Here is a 21,441-nt window from a genome sequence, read left to right as displayed (position 1 = left end):
GAGTTGTACCACACAACAACTACTGATACGTTGCACCTTACTGAGCTGCTCTTCTAGTTGCTGGAGATTCTTGCAGTCTTGTGAGCACTTTCCTCTCTCCCTGGTTTCATTGAATGCTCAGCAACATTCTGGATGGAGGCCTTGGGGCCCAGTCTCCCAGGGACTGGGATCTGGGATGTGGGTTAATTAAATTGCACAAAGAAGCAGCAGAGATACAGCACGCAATGAAGTGTACTTAGTTAATTTATATGAAAGCTGGAGCAGAGTTTTTAAAACTTGGAGTTTCATTGTACACTAGTATCTAGTGCTGTGCTATAGTTAAAAATAACAAAATCCTGATGAGCTGAGACCTCCTTCCAGTTCTGTTTTCATCTTTGCAGAGAAGTGTGAAGAAGCGTTGTCTTTAATATGTAGATGACAAGGTTTGGGATTCACAGATAAGCAAAGTGTGAACTCTTAAAGGTTAACTCTGTACGCACATATTAGAAATTGGCCCGAGTCATGAAGTTTACATCTGTTACAGGATCTAAATACAAATTTCACTACAGCTTAGAAATATTCAAATGTGATGATCATATGCATAGTTAACAGATCTATGCCTCTAAGCAGTAATTTGGCTGCAAGTCTGGAAAATTCCAATAGTTTGGAGGATTAACATCTTTTACCCTGGCAAGCATTTGAAAACATTATTTAGTTCAGCATGCAAATGCACATCTCAGATTATATATTAATCATGATCATGTATAGTTTATCCTCTTTATCCCTTTCACTGTTGAAAATTGTATTAAATGAGATACATACCAATTCCTGCTTGACCTACAATCCAGGAAAGTCGAATAAAAAGCATCACACCCCAAATATTAAGCATACATCTTACCTAGGTTTTAAACAAAAAATACTGCATTAGTGCAACGTCCAAAGTACTGTTAACAACCAGAAGGTGATAGTGTGCATTGCAGGCTTCTAAAAAGCACCCCAAACATCCCTCAAGTCCACCTCCCTCTCTTCTTAAAAGACCTTAGCATTGCAGAACTAATCTCAAAGTTTATTTTCTTTTATTTTTTTTAGAAATGCAGATAAGTTTCTCACCAGCACACCCTTCACCCATCCAAACTTGACCAATCCTGTTTTGTTTTCTTCTTCCTTGCTGACTGCTGTCTCATCTCCAGCGGAGCTTTCTCCATTAGCCACTCTCTCAACTGAGCCGGTGCTCACAGCTATGTTCTGAAGGATCACAAAGAAAACAAATACATTTTTGTGCCAAGTAGAGGACACCTGGCTCCATAAGAAAGACATGGAATAAAGGAATTCCAAAGAAGATCAGGTTTTACTGTCTCTGGCGTGCACTATTCTGTTCACACCAGGCATCAGCAGGTGGGCTTGCTAACAGCGAGAAAAGATGAAAGAATCACTTAAGCAGAGTAAATACATTATTATCTGATACTAAATTGTTTTTTATTGTAAACTGTATTTAACATATATGTTGTGTTCATATGTTAGTAGAGCATCAAACATAAGAGGGTCTCGTGGTTGGCCTCTACATGCTGCTGCAACAATTTATGAATAATGCTAAGTGTAGAAACAGGAATAATTGCTCACTAGTGAAAAGAGACCTAGCTGAGCGCTGCATGGCAAAGTTATGTGATGAATTCTGGTGTTTTCTGTTGGATAAAGTACAAACGTAATTGCAGCAGCAAATGGGTAACATTCTTGAAAACAGTCAGAGAAATGTCAGTGAAATGTAGTACATAATGCAGCAAATTAATAATTCTTTTCTGTGGTTTAGCCACTTCTGGTATAACCATAGTAGATAGGATTAGGAATTACCACATTTGTGGTGTAACCAGAATAAATAGCCTAGAATTTAAAATTGTTCACATCCAGTTACAGACAAAAATATGTATTTTATCTCTTCAGCTCTTCTGCCCCAGAAACTTTGAGGCAATTTAGCATCACGATATGTTTCTTGTGGCTTGAATAGGAATTAGTCCCGGTACTGAGGTTTATACTTGTTGTCATTGCTGCTTTGTTTCTTTTAATTGTTTTTATACAAAGTTCTGACTGGTTTTGCAAGGAGTTGGCATTAGGTTAACTATTGCCAGGTATTGTCTGGGCCCTCTGCAAAGACCTTCAGGAAGGACCATGCACCTTGCCATAGTCTGGCAGAGGGTCAGGAGCACGTGTCACTTCTGGAGAGGAATCAAGATGCTTTTAGGTTTGGAGGGGGATGAAGATATTTCCAGATTAACTAAGCAGGTCAAGGAGGGGAAACATCTGTGATTCTGTGAAACATACGAGGTTTTTTCATCTTGCTTAAGCTTCAAGGCTGTTTCTGTATTTTGTTCATGGACTTACTTAAAAAAAAACAACAAACAAAACGGACATAAAGACCAACTGTATATGACACTTATGCTAATATTTGGACTCCCCCCTCATGGATGGGGCCTCTAGCCACTATGATGCAAGGTCATAGAATGCCTTTGACACAGTAAATCCAGGACTGTGCTCACAAATGAGAAATAAGTGACTGGATAATATATTTTGACATGGATTAAACTTGGTGCCTATGGCCCTTTTGGCCCTAAGTGAAATGGGAATACAAGATCTATTGAAAGCCTGTGACTTTGAGCTCCTGAGTTACTTAGATAATTTTGACAATTCTTACCCTAAAATAATAATGGCTGTGTTTGCTCAAAATACAGTAAACGATTAAAGTGAGTTAAGGAAGATTAGCAGAATAATATGAGGGTTTTTTGCTACAGTGGTTAGAATTTCAAAGGCAAAAAAAAAATACAAGGGTTTGGTCTTTGTACTTGAAACAAGTTGTTTCCTATGTACTTTGAATTAATTTGTGCTCTCTATGCCATTATCATAAATTATGGCCTTAAAGCTTCCATAAATGCATTTTAAATTGGTGTGCTTTGTGAATGATTGGTTATTTACAAAGCAGCTGTACCTGTGCTACTCATGCATTAAGGATGTGGAATAAAAGTGACAGAATATTTTGAAAAGCTACCAAAATAAAAAGTTAACTACTTTTAAAAAAAAACCCACATCATTTTCCTTTCCTTGTTTCGGAACAGTTTACTCTTCATCTCTCCTGGGGTTAAAGATGATGAGCTCATCAACTCTCTGTAGCAAGTGTGGAGAATAGCCAAGATGAAGAAAGGTTAGATGATTTCTTATGTAGGGTAAATATTAAGCCCAGGTAATTATCACCAGCCATCAGCTGTGAAATAGCACTTAGACTATTTTTTAGGGATTTAATTGGTGTTTTGTGGCTTAATGTGTGCAAAAACTGACATGTCTTGCTAAAAGATGACACACATTTGACTCCAGCAGTGTGGGAACTAGATATCTGAAGTTCCTTTCAACCTGCCTTACATTCTGACATTTGAAAAATTACATATTAAAGAAATGTATTAAATATTAATGTTTATCTTCTGATGTTAAGCCCAGCATCAAAGCACAATGGGGATGCTTATGTGATGGTTAGAAATCTGAAGTCAAACATATGTCACGTCTTATCAGAATCTGGCAATGGGCTTTGACAGGACAGTTGTCTTCAACAATTTGAGTTTCAAAAAAGCTGGGGGTGAGGCAGGCAGGATTGCCTTGGGGTATGGTGTGGTAAACCTAGATTTTAGTGTTAAATTAAAAAGGAATAAAGCATCTTCTCCAGAACTGCATCTTGGACTATTAGTCTAACCCCCATACACATTCAGTGTGGCATTTCATCCCCTCCTTAGTGGTGGCTAGAGAGCCTGCTGCACGCTGGGGGTGGTGGATAGGCACCCCATCCCGCTGCACAGACTGCTTTTGCCTCCTGATGGAGCTCAGCCTTTTCATACCATCTTAATTCCCTTCCCTACTAATTCCACTTCCCTACTATTCGGTGACCTTGTGTTTGTTTATTCTTCAGAATAAGCTCTGTAGACCAAAGTGATTTGTCCAAGGTCACAAAGTGAGTCCATGGGACAGCCAGGAATAGACTCTAGCCATGCTAATGGTGGGTCGTTTGTTCCAGTGCTGTGGCTAGTGGCTCCCAGGCCAGGGCCACAACTCACATAAGGGCACAGCAGGTTACCAGTGTAACAAAAATCCCATTACCTCTGACATTTACCTTCCTATTTTGAGCGGCATAAGATTATCCTTCTGTAAGCTGGATATTGGAAAACGTCTGGGAGTCACCAAGCTAGATGATGCTCTTTTCTCTTCCCTAACAGACCAACCTGTGAAGCAATTTTCCCTTCATTTTATTCTGGGATAGAATCTGCCTTCTTTTTAATCTTCTCTAAGTGAAAGCCTTAAAAATCCCTAAACAAATTTATCTAATTTTATTTAAAATAAAGAAACCATTGAGAGATGCAACAGCAAAACCCCTGAATTTTCTGGTAATGGTCAAAACTGAAAATCCCTTAATACGCTAATGTTCAGTACATGTTCATTCAGCATTATGTTCAAAGCCAATGCACTATTTTTCTCCTCTCTGGCCACTACCAAAGTAAATTATTTCCATAAGAGGAAGTTTCTTCTGGGTATGGAAATGTGTTAAGTCCCTTGAGTAGCAGCTTACACATCTGCAAATGAGTAGGGATACCAAATTCATATTCTTCCCTTTTCACATCCACTTTCCATTAATTTTTGGAATAAATGATGACCCATGTAACTTGTTTCTCCTTTCTATGTAAGCCATTTTATGCAGGTCTGTGGAGACCCTAACTTAAATAAGTCAGGCCAAAACTAGGAAGCTGTCCTAATAAGATCCTAAAGAATCAGGTCCTAATTTCCTAATGGCTATTTTTTTGCTTGATTTCATTACTTTATTTTAATCCTCCTTAGGACAGGTGCATCTCCAGAGAACTGGAGTTTAAACAAGATCTGGACCAGCATCCAAAAATCAGATGCTTGTCCAAATTATTCAGACCTCAGAACTATGTAAAACTGAGTGGAATGGTGATGAGAGCATGTCTTCTCTGGAGATTTCACATTTCACTATTGCCCAACACAGAAGAAGAATAAGGGTTTTCGCTGCATATAGACACTTTTAGTCTAGGTTTGACTGTAGAGGTGATTTCTCTTTTTCCAGCCATGCTGTAACAAGTGCATAATCAAGAACCTCAAAAAAGGTTTGATTTTAATTCTGTAAGTAAGTGTATCCTGTGTCTCTCCTCTGCTTTTTACAGAGAACTTGGTATTGTGGCTTAAGGGGGAAGAGTCTAATTTTACTGAAGTCAGTAGAGTATCATATTATTCCACTGTTTTGCAGTAGGTTTTTTAACAGTTTAACTGTTTGAAAGTGCTTAACCTGGTTGTTCTTGTCCCCAGAAGTTCTCACTACAGCTCTCCATGCTATTTATTTTGCATGGAGGTGATTCGTCCAGATAGGGAAATCAAGCCTTAAAAGATCTAGATAGGTGAATAGACAGCAAAATTCACTGATCTACCTATCTGAGGCAGTAACACAGAAGTTAGTGAAAATCTGGTATCTGAGACTTAATATTACCAACTTCTCAAATACTTTCTTGTGGAAGTTTTGAATGTGCAAACCCCAAAAGATTACACCTGACCAGTGTATATTCTTCTGGCAAGTAGCCATAGAAGGTGACAAAAGCAGGGATTATCATGATAAAAGGCATGTTTTGGTATTTCATTATTCATTTATTGTAGTGCCTACATGGAAAAAAAAAAAAAATGGAGCAAACAGGAAGAGTCTGCTAAGGGGAAGTTTTTTCCACAAAATCCATTGGTCATATGTATCAATAGTAAACTCCTACATTGTGTTAACCAAAAGTAGGTCCACTCAGGGGAGAGAAGAAACAGCCCTGGAAAACCTTCCAAAGGCAGGTTAGTCAGTTGTATCCTGTTCAGTAGTTCTCTCTGCAAGTATATTTTACGTGGATATAGTCCCATCTGTTGCATGAGCAAAGTCTAAACAGCTCTTTCATGTGATAGATTAGGAGGAATTTAGCCAAATTATTCCTCCATAAATGCTTTCTACATAGTCATTCAAGAGGCTCTTCAGATTCTCTCCAAATTCATTGGTATAATGAGCATGAAGGCCTAAATTCAGTCACTGAATCAGTACCTGAAAACTGTTGTCTGCTCTCCCTCTTCTGAGCAAACACCTTCAGCCTCAGCACCCTTATTCTGGATTCTTTCTTGCTGTTTGAATGGTTTGTTACAGCAATAAACAGGTAGTGCTTTGGATTTCTGATTAGTTGAAATTGCATTTATTGCACATAATGTTTTATATAATACTTATATGTATTAATGAATACAACAGAGCAATCTGTGAAACTTATGCATTGATGTTTAATTCAAGGTTAGAATAAGTGTGAATTGTGTAGCTTGGTTAAATTATGAATTGACATTCATCATCTGCTGTCCTAACTCTTAAGTGAAATGGAAGGGATTCAGTAGTTTTATACTTTTAGACAAGACTAAACTATGTTTTTTCTGCTAATCAAGTACATTACTATCACCTTTTAATAAAAATCTCTGCTTTTAGCAGGGCACAAGGCAGAAAACATACTGCAGCTACCAAAGGAAATATGGTAAGTGATTATTTGTACTTTTTCTCTTGGACAAGGTCCACGAATTTAAGGACTTTCTCATATCAATAAACAGAATTAACAGCCTGGAAATGGAATAGAGAAAATTTGTATCTTTCCTTTCTACTTACCTTTGCCAGTTGTTCATGAATTTCTAATAAGCTTGGTCTGCTGAGCTTATTCCCACTGACGCTGCCAGTGTTTCTGTAATAATCAATTTTGGGAACTGGGTCCACTGTGTTATGGCCGAAAGTTTGTAGATAATACATTTTAGTGTGAGTATCATAGGGATGTAAAGTAGCTTCTGTTTTCTCCCCATTTTGAAGGAAATTGTCATATAATTCTCTTTTTCCTGGTCTGTAACTGATTCTCAGTCTGTTATGTGCTTCATCAGTAAAAGATGTTTCTTCATAATGTGGTGGGTCAGAGCCCACATCCTCTTGGGATGTTTCATTGTTGTCATGGCTTTCATTAATTATGTTAACTTGAAACCGATTTGCATTTGGATCCAAGAATACATTTGGCGAATTATTCATTGACATCTTCAGGGATGCTATAGACTTAGGTCACTGATCTGTTTACTCCTCTGTAGCTGCAGGTAGCTAGTTGCAGCTACAGCAAAGGGTTTAGTGCTGTTGCATATGAAATCTTTGCTCTTAGATTAACGAAGTTCTGAGAAATTTTTCTTGAAATCTCTAAGTAGTTGTTGTCCGCTGTGTTCCTGCCATAAAAAATATAAATAAAATATTTCTATTAACTTGCACAGTTAGATAGATTTTTCACCATGAGCTTTGCCCTGCCTCACCAAATATCCATGAGACTGTCATCCTATGACTTGTTGAGTAAAAGAATAGTTGAGTCAAAGACTGAGTTTGTGGGGATGTTTCCATCTGTGATGGATACACTTAACCCCTTAACCAAACTAGCAGTAGTTTGGTACAGGCTCCAAATGAGGTAAAGGCCTAAGCTGTAAACAGGCCAGGAACTCCTCTAGTTTCAATCTGTTCTCTGAAAACCCACAAAGGAGCAGAGTGACACAGTGAGCATCGATGCATATGAGCTTGGAACACCAATCATGCAATTAACACATGAATAGTGGGGTGGCTTTTCCAAGACTCATTTATCAAGGAACAAAGAAAGTTGTGGGTACAAGGAGTCTCATGCATACCTTTTCCATCGCCTGTAATTTGACTATAAGCCAACCACTTTATTCCATAAATATGACAGCCCAAGTGAGCCTTCTTTGAGCTCTCCCGGCTAAGCAGCCTGGCTGCATGGCAGTGATCTCCCCTTGAGCTGGGACGCTTCTCAAGGTTGCTCCTTGAGGCAGAGAGACCTTTTACCAACAGCAGATCTTTGGTAAGCGACCGATATCACGCATAACCTCGTAGTATGGTAACTTTGATTTGTGCCTTGGTAACTTTGATTTTGTCTTGGTAACTTTGATTTGTGCCTTGGTAGTTTTGAATCATTGTTCAAATGATCATGCCGTACAGTAATAGAGCGAACCTTGCCATCGAACTTTGTTAAGTTGCACTTTTACAACATTATATTAAAACCACTTTTGCTAATACCTTTGACGGTGATTCTTTAAGCAATCTAAATCACCCATTCGCAACAAATTGGCATAGTCAGCAGGATCCTAAATCAAGATTCACGACACCATCTATATAAAATGTGCTTTGGATCAGATTCTAAGTACCTACAATTGATTTTCAAATATAATATTTCTTTTAATTGAAGCCAGTGAAAGTGTAGGCAGTACAAGGGATGTGCTGCATGATTCCGTGAAGTCCATTTACTGTTTATGTTCCACTTAAGTATTACGTTACCATGTATATTTCTCTCATAGTCTAGAATTAAATTTGCATGAAAAGCTTGAATCAAATATATTTTTTTAAATTAACTACAAAAGCTAGGCTTTAAGTTTTCAGTAGTTCCAGGATGGTGACAATTTATGAGCAGGCAATTAAGATATAGCAAATTGTTCATTTTTTATGTAAATAAAATCAATGTAATATGAAGGAATAAATAGACAACTGAAATAGATCCAAAAATAGCATTGGGTTTCCTAAATTATACTGGAGGACATGAATGACTATGGTAAAGTAGTAATTATTGAGAAATATTAACAATAGTCCTAGGCATCGGAAGGTTCATAGAATTTTACACTCAACTTCACATTTGTACATTCAAAACACCCTTTAAGATGATTTGAAAGAAATTCTAGCAAGTCACGGAATCACGCAGGTTGGTAGGGACCTTGGGAGCTTATCTAGTCTAACCTCCCACTCAAAGCAGAGAGAACACTGAATGTAAATCAGGTTACTTAGGGCTTTCACCAGTCAGGTCTTGACATCCTCCAAGGACAGATTGTCATTGCTCCCAGGGCATGGCGCTGACTCCTCTGTAGCCTGCTGCTCACCAGGTCCCTTCCAGGAGCGTTGCCCCCTGCCAGTGAGGCCCCAGCCTGTACGGTGCAGGGGTTTAGTCTGTCCGAGGTGGAGGATTTGCATTTGTCCTTGTTGAATGTCATGAGATGCCTGTTGGCCTGTTCCTCTAGCCTGTCTAGGTCCCTCTGAGTGGCAGCCCATAGAGAGGTGAACATATGATAGCTGTACAATCTGCTTCCCACCTCCACTTTCCCACACAGACCCCCTCAAAAAAACAAGCAAGCAAACAAAAACCCCAAGAGCAAAAGGGGTACTTATATTTAAGGCATTTAGCGGGTTAAGTGCCTTTGCAGCAACTTACAGGATGGCCTAGATAGCCCTGAAATGAGCTATTGAAACAACGGCAATCCATATGTCTTGAAACATACTTTGAAGGAGATAAGGGAGTGTGATTGTACAGACCTGTATAATTCAGTAGGAGTCCAGGTCTGTTCAAACTGACTAAACCAGACCGTGCTTAGACATTGAAACTCTGCAAGCGTATGCAAAGGCAGAAAGTTCTAGAAACAAAATATGTCTATATAAAGGAATATATGAACTGAAAATCTAGGTAAATAAGCCCATTAGATGCATTTTTTAAAGTTTTGTGCTTTCACAAGAGGTTGGACTAGATGACCTCCGCAGATTTTTTCCAATTTAAATTTCTCAATGATTTTGTGAAATGCATTTGGCCCTTTGGCACTGAAAGATAAAATGCCGCATCAATATTTATACCTCGGCAATATAAATTTTCTCTAAAATCACGTATCAAAATTATAATTTGAAGAGCTGATAATCAAATGTCCTCCATCTTCTGTATGAGATATAGCTAAACCATATTTTCTCACTTCTTCCATCAGCTATAGATAATATTCTGCTGTCACCTCTCTGCTATGATACCACTTTATAACTCCCTCATATTTATGTTGGTTTTCCTGCTTAATGTTCTGTAAGCCTCACAGCAACATGTTACATTTATTTAGTTTATTTTACTTCTACTGGGTTTGGATGATCAATATTATTATTATTACTACTACTACACATTTCTAATCATAGATAGTATTCTGCTTCCTTCAGCCTTTTAAAGTCGTAAGGAAGTGTTTCATCTTCATGCATGAAGGAGCAAAAACAAATCTTTTGTCATTAAGGTCAGCGAAACTAGGTTTCCATCTCCATGACTGAATGAAATCCTGATTCTTTGATGACAATGAGACTTGTGCTACCAAGTAAAATGATTCTGTAATTTCACTGGCTTATTTCCATAATATTACTATTTTGCTAGGAAAAGAAAAGTCTCTTACCTTTCTGCTGTTCTTGAAAATAATACTTTGATTTTCACAGTGTATTTCCAGAGGTCTCTCAACTGTTATTTGCCATTAATTTTGTGCTTAGTATTCTAGCATTATGCATTAATAATCAAGTTTACCTTATTCAGGATAATTTAACTTACCATTCAATCCTGTGTTTTTAGGGAAGGCCAATCTGCCTCTTTTATTCATGTATATAGTGCGTCCCTCTCTTTGAGGCATTACAGACTCTGCCTTATTGGCCAGATTTTTCTCCTGCTTAATATACTGAATAGACCATCCAATCCCTCTCTTTCAAAACATTTCTAGATGGTGATTTAGAGAAGCATTTTAGCCTGTTAACTATTAACCAGCAAATGTACCTATCCATTACAATTACTGGGTTTATGGTATTGCAAAATTTCTAAGGGGGCCTGAAAATACTTTTGTTATCTCCATTTCCCTCCCAGCTATGCCTGATTCTGTGCACAGGTCATGATCTCTCTATTTTTCGGTTCTGCATGTATAGTAACGGAGATAATGAGTTCAGGCTTCTGCTTAGTGCATTTTATGCCGAAGAGATTCCAATGAAGTCAACGGCATCAGTCCTTGGTGGGTCCCCTTGTCCTACGTGCATTTTTGAACCATTTGCTCCTAACCCTGTTCAAAGTTTTACTCTGTCTATTTAAGGAAAACCTTTGAAAAATTATGTTCTGGGTATTCTTTCTGGGAAGGCCGACTCCCTTCTCTTTTAGGGGTGCAGAGAAGGGTGGGCAGGTGATGAAGCCTTGTAATCATAAGAAAATTTGATTATTGCTTCCAGCAATAGATTGGGTCAAGAACAAAAGTAGTAAGACAGTATTTGGGTTCTTTGGGTATGTTTGCTGTGTTTGCTCTGTAGTTTACAGATAACTGAACTATATTTAACCCAGATAACAAGTACCTTCAGCACTCTAACCTGACAGCACAGGGCTCAGCTGTGCTGATTTAGGTGTATGTGAAAAGAATGACAGTGTCAGGTCTCTGCAGTGCATGATCCTATCCAGCAATAACAGATCACATGAATCAGTGTATTGATATCTACCTTTGATTTTCTGGTTAAATTAATGAGGATAAATGCAATATACTGAATCTCTGAGGGTCTGGCATTTTTTCTTATGCAGAATCTGAAGCAGTTTAAAAGCTCTTACATTCACAAAATTGTTTACGTTTTATAATTCAAGTGACCAGCGTAGATTAGTGTTGGCTGTTTCACTCTTATATTCTTCAGACAGGAGATTCATGTCCTTCCCTGTACAATCAAGTATTTCATGTTCCAAATGGCACTTGAGGTCTGCTGTTCCACTGGCTGCCTCTGCCTAGTACATAGGGCAAAAGGGACAATATGTATTTTTCAGAATACATGCAAAAGAAACCAACTGCTGTAACTGATCTCCTTGTCTTTGCTCCTTGTTGCAAACAGAGCTGTTTAGCAAAAGTGACAGTGCTTAAAATTCTGATGCCAACCTTCTTAAAAACGGAATTGAATTTCTGTCAAGTACTGTCACACTTGCTAAACAGCTGTGTATATGAGGGTGACCTTGAATACCCAGAATTGAGTCTCTGCTTTCACTGTTAGTTCTTCTGCCTTGATAGAATCTCCTATGACCATTTCTTCAGTTTGACAGTCCAGATCATGCACTGTGCACAATTGTACAAGCACAAACAGAAGAACCAGCTGTGGAGAGGGGATGGAGAGTACAGAGATCTCCATTCAGCTTTGCACCCGTGTCCCTTTCAGGGGCTGGGTACAAATGGTTATGCAGCATGACTGTGTCTGCTTTGGCCTTGCCAAGCTGGTGTAATTACTGCTGGGAGCTGTTAACCAAACGGTTCAAGTTCCAGTTTAAACTGAATCATCTTCTGTAACCAAGTGGAGTAAAAAATTGGCATGCCTTGACCAATTCAGCTAGACTGTAAGACTGGTTACTTAGCATTTACTTTTTCTCTTTCACCTAAAATTTTAACGATATGGGAAACACTGGTGGACTGGGACTGTGGTGGTGTTGGTTCAGCCTGGAGTTCTGAGCAGGTAATATATTTTGTATTACTGAATGTTTGTAGAATAAAAAATGTCCTTAATGATGTTTGTTTCCCTTCCACTAATTCTGTTTGACTTTCTGTTGCTGTAGAGTAGGAGAAGGGAGGCCTATAAAAAAAATACTCTCATATGAGCAGGAAGAAATAGAACTACACACTGTTTGCAGAGGACCACCTAATGTTTCACACAGGAGAAGCAACATACACTTTACTTATAAACACAGTCAGTAGCACTGCACCTGCTCTTCTTGGAAGGTGAGAGGTGAGTTAGCAATTGATGTGACCTTTAGCTTTCCCATTAGTTCCTTATTATTGGTAGTGCGTGGACCAACCCTTGTTACTCTCATCTCAGCAACATGGACATACACCTCCTGCTGGCACCTCCTCTGCACCACAACCATTTGCTGCCCTCCACTTTTTGTATTCTCAGTCTACAAGCACAGTTTCTGAGCTTCAGAAAATTGTGGCAGATGAGGAGGGGAGGGAGTTACCATTTAAGCATTCACCATTCATGAGCCTGTCTTTTGTCCTTCATCTTTCTCTCCAGCCTATCATGAGACACAGTAGAAATGAGATCCTCCTCTGAAGAGGCAGATATCATCTGATTCTTGAAATACTTTTTGGCCATGATAACTTTGTAGTGAATTGTTTGTTGTAGTGTTTCTTTGCTGTTAACTATTTCTTATCTGCCATTCCACTGTTCCTCAAATAAAAGCAACATGAAGTGCCTTTAGAGTTTGCAACGAATATTTATTTAACAAAATGGATGCCACCAACATATCTCCAAAATGCAAGTATGTATAACAAATGTAACAACAGTTGGTTTCCAAAATGAAATCAACATCAAATTTAAGGCAGGATATTCTGTGAGTTTTCATGCAAGAGCATATTCAAATGTTCCTTTATCCAACCCCTCAACTTCATCTTCCCACGTAGAAGAAGGCATACTACTGTAGGGGTCTAGCAAGATTTTGAAGCATCTGATAATTAGAAGTCCCAAGAAAACACACAAAATCCCCACAAAGGCAAAGCCAGTTTTTTGCTCTAAAGTCAGAGGGAAAGCAGACATTTCGTTGACACTCATGCTGGCTGAAGTGTTGCTGCAGTAATTACTGCTCATCATTGGGCATCACATCCTGGTGACTCTGTGGGATTTTCACCTCTGTTGCTTCTTTGCCTGCATAGAGAAGTAGAATCTTGGTTATGTCTAAATGGGGTGTGTATATCTGAGCTGTAGCATATAAACATTCGGAAATGAAAACCAGATAGGATTTTAGTAGTGTCCCATTGTTGTTTCACATTTAAATTAATGTGATAAAATTGCAACTTTTAGCCTCTACACACCATCCGCTTACTCACCTCTGTTATGAGACAGCAAACTCACAATTTTCTGGCGTTCTATCTCCTCAAAACAAAGCAATTTCAGCACATGGCTGCTGCAAACAGTGTTTTGTCAGACTGGGCATGAGCCTACAGATTCTGATTAGGCAATACTCACCAAGGTCTCCACCTGGAGAAACCAGTATGTTTTCTGAAATGGCTTTACACCTCAGTCCTTAAACTAGTTAAACTCGCATTGACCTCAAAGGGAGTTCCAGCCGAATAACATGGATTTTGCTTATGTAATTTAGCTTATAAATCTAAATAAATAAATACATCCAACTTGTAAAATAAAGCATTGTGTGTGCAATTTTAGTGAAGTCTTGGGCTCCATTTTCAGAAAAATGCTGTGTGCATTTTGAGCTTGTAAGAAAGTGAGCATATTGGTAAAATGGCCCCTTTGCCTTCCTCTATACCTGTCCACTCTTATGTATGAGGAAAGATTTGTGGGACAAGAGATAACAGAAGTAAATTCCCTTCCCCTAAATCTTGCTCTAATTTGTTTCTTCTCCTTAGTCTTCCCCATGAAGTACATACATATCCTGCCATTTTTACAGGCATAGTAAACACCAGGTCTGAACGTGCTCCTCATGGAGCTCAGGGGACTGACCCTGATGTGTGTCCTATGGAGGCAGGATGCTCGAGCATCTCCACCTCACCAGTGCCACCAGGAGAGCTCTGTGTGTTTCCAGCCAGGAGAGGTTTTTATTTTTGTCTTTTTAAGGAGATCTTATGTATAGATTTCAGTTGGGGGTGGAAATCGTTTTGCTTTATTTTAGGTTTTCCATCAGATATTGAAATCACATCTTTCTTTCGTCTCTATAGACAGCAGGCGAATTGGAAGGACTGGGACATCAGAAGTGCCAAAGGACAAAAGCACTTTTATTCTAAGGTTGGAGCTTGAGGGTTTTTGGCTCTTGTTAACACCTATTTAACTAACGCACCTCAGGGGAAAACTCTTTTTGTTAACAATTCAACCATCTTTCCCCCCAGGGAATTCCCAATATCCATTTATTTCTTGGCAGAGTAATTAGGCCACTCAGAGCTCTGTGCTGCCATGGCTACACTGCTTCAGGTACCTGTGCTGCTAGCCAGTTTAAAGGGAGCTCCAGTATCTCTGTACTGCAGTCATGGCTGAAACTAGCCATATCCTGAGTCAGCCTACAATTAATAACAACAGAAAAAGTAAAAATGAGATCTGGTATTCCTGAGAAGACAGAAATGCACAGAACTTTTATCTTGTTTGGTGTCTCCTATCTCACATCAAAATTTCTGGGATTTTTTAATATTATACTAAAGAACAAAAGTTTTAAAACAAGGATTAACAGGGCAAGGCACAAGTCTGTCTTTTTGCAACAACCCTCAATATAGTAGGTATTAAATAATATGGTTTCCTATTACAGTCTTTACACATTTGCCAGAGCATAACAACCAACAGTCTGTTTATTCTATAGAGCTGTGTATCAGATCCTTCCTTGTTTTGAATGATATTGTACTCTTTGGGTCATGCTGTTTTAATTCCTGTTAAGCAGGAGAAAAGATCCAGATATAGCCTACAGGAATTAGAAGTAATGTCAACAACAATCAATATTTATTTTCTGAAAATATATCATAGATAAAGCCTACATGCTGTACACATTTTCATTGGGCATACTTCCAATTTTCCTATTAAGTTTGACCTTATGTAGGAAAAAAAAAAAACCACAGAAAGTTCAATAGCACGAATTTGTCACAAATCAGTTGATTTGAACAAGAGCCAGTCAAGGAAAAAAATTACCTTCCAGAAGTCCTAGGACACTGGCTTATAAAAATTAAATTAAAAGCTTATATGGGGAAAATGATATGTAGACACTACCTGGGAAAGCCAGACCCAAAAAACCCGACTGCTATCTTGGAAGACACAGAGAAATCTTAGGGATAGGCTGGCCATGGGGAACCCTGCATTTAAGCGAAGTCCAGAGAAATATGTATGTGTTTGAGGTGACATTTCTTCACTATAGAGAGTCATATTCCAAGAATACGACTTCCAGTCTTACTAATGTTGCAGGTTACACACTGGAATTAGTGGGATTTTTTTGTACATTATGTGCTTGTCAGGAGATGTTATGGGACAGATCTCTGTGCAAAGCTTGACCGATGCTGAAACGTGGAGTGGTAAGAAATGGATATCTTAGTCTTATTCGGCAAGAGTTTGGCTGAAACAGCTGCATGAGAAAACAATGGGCATTTTGCTCGGGGGGGAATTGGTTCTGGGAAACTCTAATATGCAGCTTTGTGTTCTTCTCTTCCTCGTCCTGAATTTCAGAAATTTTAATTGAAGCCTTAAAATTCACAGAACATTTTTTTCCTAATTATGTATCCGCAAAACTGTGGTACCAAGACTGACCTTCAGTACCTCTTTATTATTTTCACATTTTAGTGCTGCGTACAGGTTAGATGTCCTCTCCCAGTAAAGTCACAAATCCTTTCATTTGGTGCAGTGTATGTGTCAAGTCGTGAGTCAGAAGACTGAATACTAACTAACATGGCCTGGATCCAAAACTCCTTGAAGATAACCTTTAGGGCAGTATGATGGGGGCAGGCAGTATATCAGGTAGAATCTGCAGAGTCATTTTGTAGGGGCTGGCCTCAGACTGATCTCTCTTGACTTTTTTTATAGGTCAAGACTCTACTCATCCTTTGATTCATTGCCCGTATAAAAACACTGGCATAAAAAAAGGCTCCTTAACATCCTGCTGTGAAATAGAAGGCCATTGGAGGTCCTTGTGAAGCCAGAAGAAATATCGGAGTCCTACAGAAAATAGGAATGAGGAAAATAGCTCAGCACACAGACCACTGAGGTAAGGAGAACGGAGGTATGAGCTAGGGGTGCTGGCTGCACCTATGGAGGGTGAAAGGGAACACCATGGGCACTAAGAATTGTGAAGCAGCTGGAAGAAAGATGTTGAAATTCTTATTCTAGCAGCATCACCAGCCCAACTCTGCCAGTGTTTGGTGTGGATGGAAGATCCCAGCCCCAGCTCCTTGGTGGTTTGGGGGTCACTTTTTTCAGACCTAGCCTTCACCCTCATGTATTGACTTCCTCAATAATCTTCCTTCTGTTTTGGGTTTCAGTCCTTCCCTCACAGAACCCCGTATAGTTTTGGGGGTTTTTTTTGTAATGGCTCAGTACTGGAAATTGAGTACCTTTAACGTCTGCTCAAGCTGGGAGCCTTTATCCTCTCGGCACGATTAAGCCTCAGGTGCCTGAAAACTCACTTCATAAACGATAGTGTGCAAGAAAGTGGACTAAATCAGTTGCCATCTGTTCTCCCCTTGGATGTCGGCAGCCCAGCTGCTGGGTCATGGATCTGGTCATTCTGAAGGTACTTCAAATAGCTTCAGTCCTGGGCTTGTGTTTGAGTGACAGCAAACCTGACTTGAAAAGGTCTTGGTGTGGTTAGGGACATAAACAGGCATCCTCCAGGAGTTTAGAAGCACCTCATTTGCACTTAAACATCTGGTCAAGGAAATTGAACTGTATTCCAGGAGTGCTACTACAGGAATTGGGCATAGGAGGTGGCAGGGTAAAGGGATTAGCAATGGAGAAGAGCTAACGAAATAGAAATCAGCATGAATTTGGAATTCCCCAAAGGGTCTGAGCTATCTGAGTTAACAACACGTGGCCAGAAATGCTGTGACCATACAGCCAACCTGTCATGCTCATGTGAACATTGCATGCCCGTATTCTCCAAATTGCTGGGGGAAAGACTGTCTCTTCAGGATAAGGTTTCTAAGACAACATACAGGGAGGTGTAAGGTAGGAAGGCCAGGGCATGGATGCCCAGCAAATGAAGGCATGGCTAACTGTTCTGCAAGGACAGCGAAGCCCCACAAAACAGGCAGTGTTTTTGCAGTACGGTATCTCGGGGTGCAGGCAACACTTTTTCACATAAACGGCATTCCCCTGCAAAGAAGCAGCAGCCGGGCAGTGACATTTCCAGCTTTCAGACAAGCAATGAATTGCAGAAATGAGATTTTATCCTTAGTAAATACACGAGCCTGGAGTCTCCGTTGGACAAGAGCCCCTGTGCTGTGAATTCATATATGTGGTCTAGATTTGGATAATACAGAGGCAGGAAAATAAAACGTTCACTAGCATCATCCTTAACTTGTGAACGTAGAAAAGCGTTGCCTGCTTCCCCGGGGATGGGGGCTGCGAGAGACCGAGCACCTGCAAAGCAATTGTTGCTGTAGGATGGCACGCACAGCCTCCCCTTTCACCGGCCCCGCTTCCCTGCGAGGGCAGACTCACGCCTGTCCCTCCCCCGGCCCCTCGGCCCGCCGACCCCCGCCCGGGGGGGCCCTGCCGCCCGCCGGGGGCGCGGGCCGGGCGGTGCCGCAAGGCCAGCGCCCCCCGCCCGCCCCGCCCCGCCCCGGCCCCGCCGCGCCCCCGCGCTACCAACCCTTCTCCTCCGCGCCCGCGCTGCCCATGGCGGCGGAGCGCGGAGCTTTCCGCGGCTCCGCGCCCGGTTCGCCAGCTGCCGACGGCCCAGGCTGCAGCCCCGACGGCTCGCACGGCTCCGGCCCCGGGCGGCGGGGGCGGCTCGCCCGGGCTCCCCGCGCCGCCCGGCGATGCGGCCCCGCCGGGAGATGCTCAAACAGCCCTAATTAAAAAATTAAACACGGCCGCTGCTGCCACCGCCTCCTCCTCCCCGCCCGCCCCCTTCCATCGCTATTCAGCCGCGCTCCTCTCCAACCCCCCTGTGCGCGGATTAAACCGAGGAGCGTGGAAACTTCCTGCAAAACACTACGTGCCGCGCATCGGTAAGGGCCCGGCCCCGGGCCGCCGCGGAGCGGGGCGGGAGCGGCCCTCCTCCTCCTCCTCCTCCTCTCCTCGCCGCTCCCCCGCCGCTCCGGCCGGGTAACGGGGCCGGGAAGGCTGGGTGGTCGCTGCAGTGGTGGAGGACGGGGTCTGCCGGCCTCCCGGAGCTGTGAACCCCGGTACCGCTGCTGGGGAGCGCAGCCCCGCCGCCGGCGCGGAGCGGGACCTGTGGAGCCGCGCTGGGTGCAGCGGGCCGCTCCGCGCCCTGCGGAGCTGCCACCCCGCCACCAGCCGGCAGGGTTTCGCGCACTGAGGCCGAGTTGCTGTGCGTGGTGAGCTAAAAGCCTCTTGGGCTGCACCTGCAGTGTCCTCCCAGTAGCTTTGATAGTCATAGCGATTAAGGCACAGAACATGTGGCGACATATGGCTGGGAGTCACTGTTGGTGCGGAAGCCTAGACCTCGCTTTATATCCTTTCATTAGCTATGTTTAGCTGATGCTGGTTGTATATTAGAGAGGCTTCTATTTGCCACAACAGCAGGTGTTTAAGGTGGATGAGGAAAGAGGATTTCTTTTCCCAAAGCTGGATCTGTATATTGCACTAATAAACAACAAATCTGTTTTAAATGATAGTGATTCCATATTTGTGTGCCACCCTGGTGAATACACCCCTGCAGAGATGCACGTGGGTCAGTGGAACAGGACTGCATCATAGTGCCACGCATCATGAGATTTTTCAAGGCTGTGGTAGAGCTACCAGCAGAATTTGTTCTGTAGAAAATAATTTAAAAACTCCATATGTTTCTTGCTGCATGCAATAATACTAGGATACGTTAAACCTTTTCCTTCCTAATGCGAGCTGGGAAAAGGGTTTGCATTGCCTGCCATTTTAAGGCCTGATTCTTCTGCTGTGTCTACAGTGGGCTTCTAACCACTGGGCAGTCCCCAAAAAATACTTTCTCCTGCTAGTAGAACTAATGGTTAAACTAATGGTTAACTATGAGCTCACTAATGGTTATTAGTTTGATCTTCTAATGTTGTAGTGTCAGTCATGTGCTAAACAATGTCTGTTGCTGAAATTATAAGTCAAGCTAATTTTTGAAGTGCCTCTCATATTTAAAGACCCATGAAGACTTTATAAATAGATCGTTTTAAATAGTATAAGATTATGCTTTCAGAATATGTGTATAAGGAGCCTCTTCTGTTCCTAAGGCGCTCTAGTTTTCTTTTTTAGCCCTGTCCCTGATTTACTTGGGGCCCCATGAAGGTCTCTCGCTAGAGGGAAACAGCCATGGTTTGGGATTTTGGGATTCGCACACTCACAAGGGCTCAGACTTTCATGGTGCCCCCCAACCTAGCACAACTGTTTTGGGAGAGTGACATAAATCCAGGCTTTTCCAATAATTGTTGATCATTGCTATACTTGGAGAATCTTACTGTAAGTAGGTCTGGGGAGTAGCTAGGACCACTATTTCTGCTCTGGCTGGGAATGAGGGGCAATATTGACAGTAGAAATATATAACCTCTGAGTCGGTGCGTCTTTCCTCTTCTGTCAGATTTTGAGCATGGACACTGGGTCATTTACTACCATTTTTCCTGGAAAAGGTTTACTTGTGGGATCTTCCTCCCTATAGATATTATATTATCCTTTCCTCTCGTTATTCTTGTAGGAGTGAATGGTAAGAGATTTTTTTTTTTTTTTTTTTTTAGCCATGAAATAATTGCCCCCTTGTACTATGGCGTGGCAGAGGTTGCTGAAATCATGTGATTATTTCTAGGAATCTGACACTCATGTTCTATTTTAAATACTTTTGTTTTTATGTGTTGGAGTTCTATTTTTCACAGAAATGAAACTGGAAAAGAAACTGGCAGCCAGCAACAGGGAATGAGTCTCCTCCTTCAGCTACCAGTTGTCAGCAGACACATAACACTATGTGTTTCTGTTCAGGATGTTATATTTTAAAATGGAAGAGTAATGGAATGACTTAATCGTTTCCTGTATTTCATCGCTTTTTCACTTGAAAGTCACTAGTTTTGTTCTTGCATATGAACAGTGATTTTTTTGTAAGGCAAATGGGATAGCAGTGTATGCGTGGCTGTTCTGGATACATGGACAAATAGAGCGTTCACTAGTCTTCGCTTTCCATTTCTTTATCAGGCTCCATCTTCTTTGTATTCAACAGAACAATAACTATTACTTCCATCTGACTTCAATCATATTTGCTGTAGATTCAATCCTTATTTTAGGGAGTGCTAAGTGTGTCCTCAAGGGAGAGCCCTTGAACAGAAATAGAGATTTTATAATCATCTAGTAATTTGGTATGTTGACCTTGCAAATTCAACTGGCCTAATTTAAGGTTGGGCAAGACACTTAAAGCCAAGTAGGTGTCAATGAGTGGAAGGCAACGGGAAACTCTCAGAGCTATTAGCTGTTTAATACTTTTTGATGTTTAAAGATCATTTGAGTGGTGTAAGTATCAAGAAAATGTAACTATTTTAAGGGATAACTAACTCCATTGTAACTTGCTTTTCAGTTTAGCTTTAAACAGCTCTTTGAGTGTTCCTTCACAAACAGACAAAGTCTCCCTTCAGTTGCTAGAAATTTTAAATGGGCTGATGAGGGCAGAGTCAGTGAAGAATATTGTGCGCAGAAGAAACAGATCAAGTTGAAACTCCCCTCCCAAGCAAATTTAAGCAAGTCTAAGCAAGTTTATGAAAACATGCATCATCAGAAGGCAATAGTATATTGGGGAGATAAAAGCAGTAAGGAGCAGAGTGAAAGAGGGAAGATTATATATTAATTTATGTATTGATCAGAGTTGCAAGTGGGAATTATTTTATGTCATTTAATTCAGGGTATTTAACATTTTAAAAAGGATAAACACCTCTGTTCTACCATGGTTTTTT

General features: G+C 40.9%; 2 protein-coding genes across 3 annotated transcripts in view; both read right to left on the bottom strand.

Moving 5' to 3' along the window:
- Positions 1-7,096, bottom strand: part of SLC12A1 (solute carrier family 12 member 1) — a gene marked incomplete at both ends in the record, with an annotated part of 48,256 nt that extends 41,160 nt beyond the window's left edge. For both annotated transcript variants that reach the window (XM_082322022.1, XM_082322023.1), the window contains 3 exons: positions 802-877; positions 1,090-1,224; positions 6,686-7,096. In XM_082322022.1, coding sequence (XP_082178148.1) covers positions 802-877; positions 1,090-1,224; positions 6,686-7,096 — 622 coding nt within the window. The remainder of the gene's footprint in view (positions 1-801; positions 878-1,089; positions 1,225-6,685) is intronic.
- A 6,129-nt stretch (positions 7,097-13,225) lies between these two features.
- Positions 13,226-13,474, bottom strand: CTXN2 (cortexin 2; the record flags this gene model as incomplete). The annotated part of the gene is made up of 1 exon (XM_082321020.1): positions 13,226-13,474. One exon carries the CDS (start codon positions 13,472-13,474, stop codon positions 13,226-13,228), a length of 249 nt encoding a protein of 82 aa, XP_082177146.1.
- Between the last annotated feature and the right edge of the window lie 7,967 nt (positions 13,475-21,441).

This window comes from Platalea leucorodia (genome assembly GCF_965183815.1).
Source record: "Platalea leucorodia genome assembly, chromosome: 9".
Taxonomy (NCBI): domain Eukaryota; kingdom Metazoa; phylum Chordata; class Aves; order Pelecaniformes; family Threskiornithidae; genus Platalea; species Platalea leucorodia.
Note: the sequence above shows the minus strand (reverse complement) of the source record. Positions and strands in the feature narration are given on the sequence as shown.